We start from the raw sequence: 13,143 nt of genomic DNA on the forward strand, positions 1-13,143 counted from the left end.
TGATGTGTTATATTCTGACCAAATAAATTAATATAAATAGTGAAATTAATACACAATTAAGAAATATACCAGGTTTGTACAATATAATGCCGGCCATGCATATATATATAAAAATAGGCATCCAATATGTCCCACGTACGTCCTCTCCAAATTAATGCCGGCCATTTGATCTCTTCCTTTGTCTCTCTTGCTCCAAGCTATCACTTGTATTACTATCGAGAGAGAGAGAGAGAGAGAGAGCATCAGCCATGGAGGAAGCTAGGAGGGTGGAAGAAGGGTTTGCTCACGTACCACCTTCGAAGAAAGAAGATGATCATGACAAGGCTGATGTCATTGAAAAGGTAGATAGAAGCGGGGGTGGAGATTGCATAGACCATGGGAAGGACGATAGGAACGACCCAGTGGTAGATGAACAGCCAACTGATCATCAACAAAAGGGGGAAGAGCAGAAGAGCAAGAGGGTTGCAACCTTGGACGCATTCAGAGGCCTTACCATAGTGGTTAGTATAGACTAACACGGACTATAAATTTTACACTACATGTCAAATTAATTGTGGCAAAAAAAATTCGTTTCATCTAACTTTTTAGAGTGTTTTTTGCGTTTTGATTATATTAAAAAGAGTTTTCTTGATATGACATGACATTTTTTGTATTTAGAGTTGTTTGTTAATACTTTTGTTTTTTATTAAAAAAAAAAAATCCCAAAAAACATTGTGTATGGAACCAGAATTTGAGATAAGAGGGGACAAAACTTAAAAAATAAGATTTTTAGGGTAAAAAAAAATTAATTTTAGGGGGAACGAACTCATAAAATAAATAAATAAATAAATAAAAATTATAGATATTTTTAAATTTTTTAAAGGTTTTTAAAAAATTTTGGGAGACTACTATACTGCAAGACCAAGGGCAGTTCCACCCCTGCCTATCTCACCCACATTTTATTGGATTGTTGTGGCGATGTCCATCAACTTTTAAACTTTATATTTTAACAATTGTTGATTCAAGGGCCGATAATAACGGTATGATAGGGATATATATTATGATATTTAGCATTACTCTAATTTCAAATTATCTGATTAATTAGATAGAAAGGAACTTGATTAAGGGGACTTGATTTTTTAGGCCCCATGGAAATTAAAAGTGATCGATGGGTTATGTTATAATATATCTAACCAATATTAGGATTAATGTGTGCAGCTGATGGTATTGGTAGACGATGCTGGGGGAGTGTATCCACGTATTGATCACTCCCCATGGAATGGATGCACGTTGGCGGACTTTGTGATGCCCTTTTTTCTCTTCATTGTAGGCGTCGCTATCGCCCTCGCTCTCAAGGTACAACTTTTCCATTTCTTTTAGCTTTGATAGCGTATGGAAAAATAATAATAATAATAATAATTTTTTTTTTTTTTTATGCATACAAACAAGAAAATGAAAAAAAAATAAAACAATGCTATATATTGCAGTTTTATTCCACAAGTATTCTATAATATTGACATGCACGGTAGACTCAAGTAATCCTTTTTTTTTTTAAAAAAAAAAAAAATAATGATTGATTTAATAGTTAATTAGTTGATACTTCCACATTAGCATTAATAGATAATTATGATGTAAAAATGTAATTTCTAGCATTAATCAAATAGAAAAAAAAAATATTATAACAAAAGAATGAGATTATTTTTTAAAAACGAAACTATAAGAACCAATTGGTTAGCACCATCAAATAAATGGATACGATAAGGGTCAGCCTCACAAATAAATTCGATCCGTTCTTCTAACACGACTCTAGGGGATCCGAATTTTTAGTAATTTTCTGTCAATTTTCCTAGCAATTCGAACAGAAAATGTAAGAGAACTCCTATGAGGCCCACCTGCCTTATTAAGTGGGCAGGCTGCCCAAGACCTATTCGAATAGGTAGATCACATTTGCTTCTCAAATTGTAAGCAATCCAAACAACAAAACTATATATTGAGAATTTATATCTCCTTTAGGGCACCCATCATTTACTTATTGCTATTGGCTTGTCCATTCTAAGGGTGTCTCTTTACTAGTAATCTTGGTCTTGATATTGCAGAGAGTACCTAATATCAAGGATGCAATTAAAAAGATCTTTCTTAGGACATTGAAGCTTCTCTTTTGGGGAATTCTTTTGCAAGGTACGTGATAATGCCATTTAACAACAGAGTCATGTTACACGTCAATCTCCGGCTCATCTTTTACTCATCCCATTTTTAAATCTACCATTAAATTTGAAAATTTGCTATACGAAAATGTACAGCAAATGAGAAGAGGATGGATGTTTATCATTTTTCTTTTTGGTGGCTGTATTGATTATCTCACCATAGGAGGATACTCTCATGCACCTAATGATCTGATTTATGGAATTGACATGAAGAAAGTCCGATGGTGTGGCATCCTCCAGGTCTTTCCTTTGACCCTGTCGTTTCTATATACTCCATAAATGAAAGCATATATATATATATATATATATATATATATATATATGACATTTTTATAGATTGAATTGAAGTTTATATATATAAATCTAATGTTTATGAATACTGAATAATTAATGATGATGCACTCATGGTGCTATAATCACATCCACTCTCAATTACAATAACATTTATGTTACATTTTAATTTTAATGTCCAATATCTATCATGGATTAAGTTATAAGAACATGGGTTTAAATCCTATATCTATTGAAAAATAAAGAAAAAACTTCACTTACCTTCAAACTGTCAAAGGTTTTGCAATTATAATTTTGAATTATCAAAATTTGCAATATCGAGTTTCCCATCATCAACTTCTTTTAATTTCACTCTTACTGTTAAGATTTTACGTTAAATCAAACAGCAAACAAGTGAATGTTTTTATACCTTGTATAATTTATAAAAATACAATTTTGCCATTGAAAAAGAAAAAGTAAAGAAAAAAAAAATTTAAAATTAAAACATGAGTATTTTGAGTATTTTAACATTCTCCGTTAGGATTTAACAGAAAATATTAACGGATACATGAAATTAAAAGGGGCTGATAATTAGGAACCCGACATTACAAATTTTAATTTGATAATTCAATATTAACATTGCAAAACCCTTAACTGTTCAGAAATAATTGAGTTTTCCACATATATATATATATATATATATATATATATATATATATATATATATATATAATAAGTTATGAAAATGTCTTATGCTAACCATGACTATTTTCTTGTGTTTTTTTTTTTTTTTTTTTTCTAATTATTTTCTTGTGCATGTTAATTAGCAGAGAATAGCTCTGGCATACTTTGTTGTAGCCTTAATAGAGACCCTGACAACCAAGCGCAGACCAACTGTCCTAGACTCTGGACACCTCTCCATTTTTACTGCATATCGATGGCAATGGTAATTAAGACACAAGCTCAATTAATTAAACAATCTCAAATTTACCATCTGAAACCGTAATACGAGGTTCTTAATTTGTAATGATTTGATTTTGGTATATGATTTATCCATGATCGATCTAGGATTGGAGGGTTCGTTGCCTTTCTCATTTACATCATCACGACATATTCACTACATGTTCCAGATTGGAGTTTCGTGTTACACAACCAGGATCCACCAAGAAGATACACAGTATGTGCATGGCAGATATGTATTCAAATATAAATTTCTTTCGAATTGTGTCGTACGTATGAGATCGACTCAGTCTCTAAAAGTGTTGTGTTCTTTAAATATATGAAAAACAAATATTTTTTTAGCAATATTATTAAAAAAAAAAAATGTAATTCTCACATGATTAGTGTTAGGAACCTTGTGTCCCACATGGGTTAATTAAGTCTAATCTTAATCGATCATGTGTATATATATATATAAGCTTTTCGATCGGCACTCTCTAGATCTTTTTGCAAGCGATTGTCAATGCTGAGTTCTACCCAATATTTGTAATATTTGGTATCAAAGCTAGTCATTGGAGGCTTTGGAGCTGCCAATAGTGATATGTTACGATCGATCCTTGTGACCTACCTGGCCGGGTTAAGTTTCATATTAACCATGTGTACGTTTAACGATGAATTCTACCTAATATTTACATCAATAAAAAACACATATATGGTACTTTTTAGAGACGGAATTGAAGAAAAGTTGGTAGGAAATTTCTTTCATTTGTAATAAGATATATAGTGCATTTTTTTTATTTTTTATTTTCTGTTACTATACTCTTAAATTGCATCCGAGGAAACTGACAAATATTGGCCAAATTTGAGGTCAAATGTGGGATGAGAGGACACCTAGGACCTGCATGTAACGCCGTTGGATATGTGGATCGACAAGTCTGGGGCATCAATCATCTCTATTCATATCCTGTTTGGATACGCTTGAAGGTTTGTTCTAACACTAGGACAGAATTTAGCTCCTATATATCTTTCTCCTCCTCGATCTTCTTCTTCCCTAAAACTGCAATGCATTTGTTGTTCTATATATTGATCTTTCTTGACAAACTCGTAGGTTTGCAAACTTGGGAACGATGCTCCAAGTTGGTGCCTTGCTCCATTTGAACCTGAAGGGCTCCTAAGGTTTGCTGATTTATCAACACATGAAAAGCTATAAGAAGAAAACTTTATTTAATTTACCCCTCGAAGTGTAACGGGTTTTGCAATCGTAACCTTAAATTATCAAAATTTTGAATGTCGGTATTTCATGTTTCAGTTCCTTTTAATTTTACGCTTACAGTTAGAGTTTATGGTTAAATCAAACGGTTAACAGGTAAAATGTACGTTTGTTATATCTTTGTAAAATTTTAAAAAATACAACTTACCCTAATTAATTTAAAAAAAAAAAATAACAAAAAAAAATTAAAAAAAAAAAACTGGACATGACCCACAGCATGGCCGTGGTTCACCAGACCTACAACTGGCCTTGGGTCAGCCAGAGAATTTTTTTTTATTTTTTATTTTTGTAATTTTGATTTTAAAGACATGAGCATTTTGACATTTACAGTTAAGTTTTAACAGAAAATCCTAACGAAATAGTGAAATTAAAAGTGGTTAAAACATACGATACCGACGTTGCAATTTTTTATAATCCAGGTTTACGATTGCAAAACCCGTAATTCTTCCGCTGGAGGTAAGTGGAGCTTTCCCAACTATATATTATTTCGGGCAGATATGGAGTACTCGAAAATCACTATTATTAATTGGTTTTATATATTTTGCCCTAGTTCGATTTCAGCTATCCTTTCTGGGACAATTGGCATCCATTATGGGCATGTTCTGATTCATTTTAAGGTTACAAAAGCTTCAAACCCTACACATGATTGTACTCCTGACCTAAATTTGAATCTCAAGAACGTGGACTCTCATGCAGGGTCACTCTGAAAGGCTTAAGCAATGGGTCTCAATGGGGTTCGTCCTGCTTGTCCTTGCCATTATTCTTCATTTTACAGATGGTGAGCTTTCTTGACCTTGTGCCTCATTTTAAAGCTATTTTATGTGTCTCAAAACGATTGAATATTCTACTATAAAGCAAGATATATTAGAAGCATTCATCTTCTAACTGTTTGATCAGAAGTAGAAAGCAAAAAACTAAATGTTCCTAAGGTACGTTAGTGAGTCGCTTACCATAAGAAATTATTTGTCCCTACCACTTCAGATGAATTGGTATGCACTAGCTATAGTTTACAACAAACACTTCTCAAGGATATAGTGGAGCTCATAAATCTTCTGTAGTTTTGTTGCATTTTTAAGCTATTTCATGTGCCTCAAAATGATTGAATATTCTACTACAAAGCAAGATATATATATATTAGAAGCATTCATCTTCTCATTACTGTTTGATCAGAAGTATAAAGCAAAAAATTAAATGCTCCGAATGTGCGTTACTGAGTCACTTTCTATAAGAAACTAGCTCATAACCTGCGCTTTGCGCAGGATTCTTCATTATAATTTAATTTCAGAATTTAAACGCATTTTCATCATACTTTTTATTATTAATCCATAAAAAGTAAAACTTTTTAAAATATTTATTCACATAGGTCTAAGTTGGAACTCCGCTTTTATATATATATGATATGATATGATATAATATGATATGATAGTTAAAGGAAGAGAAAGAGATGTAGAACTAAGTGACAATTTAATGACATTAATAAAATTTGACATTTCTATTATTTTTCTATTTAATATAAGAAAGTTAATTAGGCATAATAAATACATCGTTTATTTCAATTTTTTTTTTTTTTTTTTTGAACCAAGTAGACGTGCCTTCATTGAAAATAAAAATGATCCCAAAATTGGAATCTAGGGATATAAACGATCCCTATTTACAGCATACACAAGAAAATCTGGAACATCTTCCAGCCACGCCATGTCTAAAAATTTGGCCGAAGCCTCTTTTGCTAGGACATGGGCTACATTATTAGAATTCCTCCCTATATGAGCTACCTTAACATACCTCAGACCTTTAAGCTCTGAAAGAATGTCATCCACAAACAAACCAGCTGCCGACAAATCTGTCTTCCTAGCATTAATATCATTGACCACTTGTTTGGCATCCCCTTCTAGAATTACTTCAAAAAAACCACATTCTTTACAAAACAACACCGCTTCAAGGGCAGCCATAGTTTCAGCTAGTTTCGGAGAGCCTATAACCTTCTTGGTGATTGCCCTTGCCCCCATAAAATTTCCACTATGATCCCGGGCCACAATCCCAATACCAACATATCTATCTTTCATGTTTAAAGAAGCATCCCAGTTAACTTTTATAATACCATTCGGGGGTGGTTGCCAATTGGTTAAAGCTACATGAGGCTCTGTAACTTCTCGAATGTGTCCCCCATGTTCCTCCTGAAGATGTACTCTACAATAATCACTATAAGCATCAGATGCTTCCTTATAAACAACTTGTGGAGGGGTGAATAAATTTTCAAAAATAAATTTATTTCTTCGCAGCCAAATACGTCTTGCAATAGTGGCCAATAACCCCACATCCTCCTTAGAAAACCTGTCCATACTATATTCCATAAATTGCATGAAATTGTCCCCCATAAAATAAGATTTTTGAAACAGAATAGAACCTCCTCCCCAAACATCTTGGGCTGCCGGACAGTTCCAAATAACATGCAAAGTAGTTTCTACCTCTCTTCTACAGCATGGGCAAATGTTATCTTCCACAATTTTCCTCAAAGCTAGATTGCACCTAGTAGGGAGTAAATTATTACAAGCACGCCATAAAAATATCTTGACTTGATTTTGCACCGGTAGGCTCCAAATACAAGACCAAACTCTTTGGCCGGACGCTGCCCTTGATGTGCTACCGTGGCTACGTGCTTGGATTTCCATGCCCATATGATAGGCGCTTCTAACTGTGAACAACCCATCAGTAGTACCAAGCCATGTCAATCTGTCCGGAGGATAGGAAGGGCTGAGAGGGATAGATGCAATGACTTCCGCTTCATCTTGGTGGAAAATATCCTTAATGAAGTTACAATTCCACCCTCCCAATCTAGGGTCAATAAGCCTTGAGACCGTAGCAGTATCCGGAAGCACCCGGATTGGAGACATCACCGAAAAAGAAGTGGGGGTAGGCAGCCACCTGTCTTTCCAAATATTGACACTCTTTCCATCCCCTATTCTCCACAATAAACCTTCTTGCAACAGATCTCTACTGGAAGTTAAACTTCTCCACACAAAAGAGGGACGAGCTCCCACCTCCGCCTCCATGAACGAACCATTTTTAAAATACTTGGCCTTTAGAACTGTGGCAAAAAGGGAATCAGGATTCTGCAAAATCCTCCACCCTTGCTTAGCAAGCAAGGCTTTGTTGAACATCAAAAGATCCCTGAATCCGAGTCCTCCCATCATTTTAGATCTGCCCATCCTTTCCCAACTCATCCAATGCACATTGGACTCCTTAGCCATATGCCCCCACCAAAACTGCTGCATCATACCCTGCAACTCTTTACATAATGACACTGGCAGAAGGAAGACACTCATGTTGTATGTAGGGATCGCTTGTACAACAGCTTTAAGAAGAATTTCTTTCCCTGCCTGTGATAGAATTTTACCTTCCAGTTGTTAAGCCTTTATTGGACTTTGTCTTTAATGGAGTTGAAGGATTTGTAATTTTGATTTTCCAATGTACGATGGCAACCCGAGATACTTGTCTATCCTCTGTGCTTCTGTAAACCCGGATAGGTTAAGGATTTCGGCCTTCTTCTCAGCACTTGTATTACGGCTAAAAAGTATAGATGTCTTTTGAAGATTAAGTTTCTGACCGGAACCCGCTTCATAGATCCCCAAAATCTTCATAAGCCGCCTCCATTCCACCGAGTTTGCTTTGCAGAAGAGCAAGCTGTCATCTGCAAAAAACAAGTGACTGACTCTTGGTCCCCGTGGTGAAGTAGGCACTCCTGTAATGACACCAGTTTCAGCAGCATGGGAAATCAGAGAGCTTAAAGCTTCAGCACACAACAGAAAGAGATAAGGGGAAATGGGATCCCCTTGTCTAATTCCCCTAGTAGGTGTGATAGAACCCACTGAATTGCCATTAACCACAACTGAATAGGTCACCGATTTGACACAAGCCATCACCAAATTAATCCACCGATCATCAAACCCGAGCCTCCTCATCACAGTCTCCAAAAAGGCCCATTCCACTCGATCATATGCTTTGCTCATGTCTAACTTCAGCCCCATAAAACCAACCTTGCTCCACAGTCGATTTTGCATGGTTGCAATATCTCATACGCTATAATAACATTATCCGTTATCAACCTGCCCGCTAGAAAAGCACTCTGTGAAGAGGATATAATTCCTGGCAACACTCCTTTAAACCGGTTAGCCAAGACTTTAGAAATTAGTTTATAAATGACATTACATAAGCTAATAGGTCTAAAATCTGTGACACTTTGAGGGGAAGAAATCTTCGGAATCAATACAATATTAGTCATATTAATCTTCGGATCTAACACACCAGTATCAAAAAAAGACATGATAGCATTGCAAACCTCCCCATGAATGGTGCTCCAATTCTTCTGGAAAAAACTTGCTGTGAAGCCATCAGGTCCCGGGGCCTTAAGGGCTGCCATTTGGCTAAGAGCTATGCCAATCTCGTCTGGAGTGAAATCAACCAGCAGCTGATTGTTCATGGCTGCTGTGACTTTCGGTTGGATAGCATTCGAGCTGGCTTCTACCTACAAATCAGACCCTGCTGTGAACAATTCTGTAAAATAATTAATAAAAGCCCCTTCAATCTCAGAATGTTCAGTAAACAGCTGCCCCTCTTGATCAAGGATCTTTTCTATACGATGGCTTTTAAATTTCTGATTTGCACTTGCATGGGAAAACTTTGTATTACGATCACCAAATTGCAACCAATTTTCTTTCGCCCGCTGTTTCCACTTCATCCCCTCTTGTTCAAGGAGAGAATGAATAGCATCCTTCAATTGGAGCTCTTGTTCTTCCTCAATCAGTGGTTGCAATTGAAGGGCTTGGAGTTCCTGCTCTTTGGCTTGTATCTGGTGCTCAAGCTTCCAACCTTCTTTTCGAACCCAACGTTGCATAATTCGTTGACAGCCCTTAAGATTATTCCGAACATTGGACCATACTGCTTCCCGTGGCTTGCGAACTCTCCAGACTTGTTTAACCAAAGCTCCAAATTCTTGATTTTTTTCCCAGCTTGCCTCATACCTGAACCGTCGTCTAGAGGGCCAAACATTGTCCCGGTGGTTAGAGAACGATACAAGAAAGGGGTTGTGATCTGAGTATACCCGAGGAAGGACCTCCACATTAATCACAGTAAATATTTGGCTCCACTCCGCATTAGCAGTCGCCCGATCAAGACGCTCCCTAGTCAGACCTGACCCCATCCTGTCATTGCTCCATGTGAATTTTGGTCCGGAAAAGCCAAGGTCCATTAGCCCACAATCCTCCAAGGAATTCTGGAAAGCTTCCATCTGCCTACGGGGTCTGCTAGTTCTGCTGGATTTCTCACCTAATGAGACAATTTCGTTAAAGTCTCCAAGACAAAGCCACCGAGCTGGGACCAAAGTAGCCAAGTGCCGTAGAAGAGCCCATGACTGTGGTCTCTTAGATTCCTCAGGATTCCCATAAAATCCTGAGAATTTCCAAGGTAATCCAGAGGACGTGCATGTAATAACGGCATTAATATGATGTCGGCTGTAATTTTGAACCTCCACTAAAGCAGAGGACTTCCATAGCAGTAGAAGACCCCCACTTTTTTCACAACTATCCACCACAAACATGTTATCCATCCCTAATTTAGAAGGCAAAAACCATACCTTACTAGAAATCAACTTGGTTTCCATAAGGAAGACCAACGTGGGTTGCTTCTTCTTCACCAAACGGTGAAGACACAGAATTGCCCGGGGGTTCCCAAGTCCCCGGCAATTCCAGCTGAGGATAATCATTGGGATCGGCGGGGCTGCTCCACAGCCACCACCGTTGATTCCATAGAAGCACCATACTTCCTTTCCTTCTTTGCCCATCGAAGTTCAGTGACTTCCGCTCCTTTCCTTTTTCCCCCATTTCTGCCGGTTTCAGAATTGTGCTTCCCCATTTCTGCCGGTTCAGTTTTACTTAAATGACCGATTTTCTGCTTATATAACCGGTTTAATGTTTAAAAAATATGGGTTCACACAATGTGTCATAATTCTATATTAACTCTAAGTTGGAATTCGGCTTTTATATATATATATATATATGATTATTTGCCCCCACCAATTTTGATGAATTGGTATGCACTGAGTTACAATAAATATTAATTTCTTCATTATATAATGAAGTCCATAAATCTTCTATAGTTTGGTTGCATTTTGCACAAAACAAAACCAAATTAGAACACCCTCAGAGTTTCTATTTTAGCAAGAGAGAGACTCAAATTTTAAAACTAAAGAATATTATGAGAGAGAAGAAGAGATAATTTTACATGTCTTAAAATGGTCTACATTAAACTATTTATAGTGTCAATTTAGTAGTTTAAATGTCTATTGACTAACAGACATGTAATTTTGTAATTAACAGTAAATAAATATTAATTCAACAGTCATTAAAGTCTGACTATCTAATATTAACAAACACTTAACCTTAATCGTTTAGATTACATTTAAATAACGGTTATTTAATTATAACCGTTGGTGATCATGTCATCATGACTGTCCAAAATCAATGGCCATAAACCGATCGCTTCGAGCTACACCTCAATGCTAAGTGGACCCACGAGTAAGTACAAACAAATACATAAACCCAAGTAATAATTTGGTGTGAGTTGAATTTCTCTTTTTTTCACGTGGAACTCTCTTATTCTAAGACTCTTTGAAAACCTTCTATTTAAAACATCTCCAAACCACAAACTACGTAGATATGAGAAATGTTTTGTTTCATTCTTTCTACCTCTTACATGAAAATAGACAAGAAATCGATGTGCATGAGAATAAAACAAAGCATTTCTCTTGCGCGTGCATATATATATATATATAAAAAAAAAATAAAAAAAAAAAAAACCAATTTTGAAAATTGTTTGAACAAACTTCCATTGGCTTTGGCTTGCAGCTATTCCTATGAACAAGCAACTACACAGCTTCAGCTACGTTTGTTTCACAGCAGGTGCTGCTGGAATAGTCTTCTCTGGGTTCTACATATTGGTCAGTCAGTTAATCTTCCCTAGCTATTGTGAATATATATATCTTCATCGCAAAAATTAAATACTTACCAGGATTAATTTCCTTTTAACCTTGTTAATTTGTTGTCTTTCTTCTTCATGAATGATGTACATGTACAGATTGATGTTTGGGGACTTCGCACACCATTCTTATTCTTAGAATGGATAGGAATGAATGCGATGCTAGTGTTTGTGATGGCGGCACAAGGTATCTTTGCGGCGTTTGTAAATGGATGGTATTATGAAACTCAAGACAAAACCCTAGTAAGTAGTATCCATCCATGCTTAAATTATGAGTAATTAATGCTATTTACATCAGTTTCGGTTTTGCGATTTAAAAAAGTAAGATTTTAAAATGTACATTTTGAAAACATAATTTTTGAAAATACAGTTAAGCGTTTGACAAAATCACTGTTTAACCTTTAAAATTATGCATTTTTTTAAAAACACACTCTAATGCCTGTAATTTGAAAAAAAAAAAAAAAAAAAAAAAAAAAAAAAAAAAAGTAGATTTTCTGCTTTTTTTAAAAAAAAAAAGAAAAAAGAAAAAATGCAATTCCATATGATTCATGTTCTGCAATTTGATTTAAAATCGCATTTTTTATCTACAAAATCGTAATGCCAAACGCACTCTAAGACTTCTGTACAATTGTCATACAACTGATAGCGTGCCAATAAAAATCAGTCTTTGAATCAGGACTTGTTAAAAAAAAAAAGAAGCTCTCGTCCAATGGCTACTTTTTACTATCACATCATTCAGTTGTATGACTATTGTACATGAGTCTACTAAATAGAATTACTCTTAAATTCTACGTACTGATCCAGAGCTAATTTTTACTATCACATCATTCAATTGTATACCAATTATACAAAAATATACTAAATATCATTTCTTCTTTCTTCAAACACATCATAATTTCATTGGGTACTCAAAATTGTTAATAGGTCCATTGGATACAAGAGCATGTTTTCATAAATGTTTGGCACTCGGAGAGGCTGGGGACCCTCTTATATGTGATATTTGCTGAAATCACGTTTTGGGCTGTAGTTGCTGGTATCTTGCACAAATTGGGAATTTACTGGAAGCTGTAATTAAGAAGCAAAAGTTGCTACATTCACATATGTACCTTAAATTATTTCATGGGTTATGTTTACTTTATGTGTTTGTTGTATTAAATGTGAAAATGCTATAAGATTTGCCTAAATTTCAATTATTTTTTAATCTCCTGGCAAAGCAAATTAGTCCAGTCATACAAAGCACAGGCATGATCCCATTGACATATTTAATGCTACCATAGACTTTTAAATATTGCAAGAGCTTGATAATGATGCTCCACTGTGACATGATTTCATTGATAAAGACATCGACCTTTAACATAACAACCACTCAAATCTAAAATGTCAATTTCAAGTTGTTTGGAGAAAACTATTTTCTTAAGCAAATTATCCCAATATTAATTTCACAACTTTTAG

General features: G+C 35.4%; 1 protein-coding gene across 1 annotated transcript; it reads left to right on the top strand.

The window, feature by feature from the left end:
- The first annotated feature begins 248 nt into the window (after positions 1 to 248).
- On the top strand, positions 249 to 12,835 carry LOC133873309 (uncharacterized). Its single transcript, XM_062311028.1, has 13 exons — positions 249 to 500; positions 1,198 to 1,335; positions 2,076 to 2,157; positions 2,347 to 2,423; positions 3,284 to 3,399; positions 3,522 to 3,630; positions 4,260 to 4,376; positions 4,501 to 4,568; positions 5,213 to 5,279; positions 5,359 to 5,440; positions 11,562 to 11,653; positions 11,791 to 11,934; positions 12,616 to 12,835. The coding sequence occupies exons 1-13, from the start codon at positions 249 to 251 to the stop codon at positions 12,760 to 12,762; spliced, it is 1,491 nt and encodes a 496-aa protein (XP_062167012.1). The 3' UTR covers positions 12,763 to 12,835.
- The last annotated feature ends 308 nt before the right edge of the window (positions 12,836 to 13,143 follow it).

Source organism: Alnus glutinosa, chromosome 7 (assembly GCF_958979055.1).
Source record: "Alnus glutinosa chromosome 7, dhAlnGlut1.1, whole genome shotgun sequence".
Classification (NCBI taxonomy): Eukaryota; Viridiplantae; Streptophyta; class Magnoliopsida; order Fagales; family Betulaceae; genus Alnus; species Alnus glutinosa.

Excerpts from the sequence above, each read along its gene's own strand:
- LOC133873309 (XM_062311028.1), top strand. The coding sequence starts at position 249 with ATGGAGGAAGCTAGGAGGGTGGAAGAAGGGTTTGCTCACGTACCACCT. Across the intron at positions 1,336-2,075 it reads CTATCGCCCTCGCTCTCAAG|AGAGTACCTAATATCAAGGA; the intron begins GTACAACTTTTC and ends TTGATATTGCAG. Across the intron at positions 4,377-4,500 it reads CTGTTTGGATACGCTTGAAG|GTTTGCAAACTTGGGAACGA; the intron begins GTTTGTTCTAAC and ends ACAAACTCGTAG.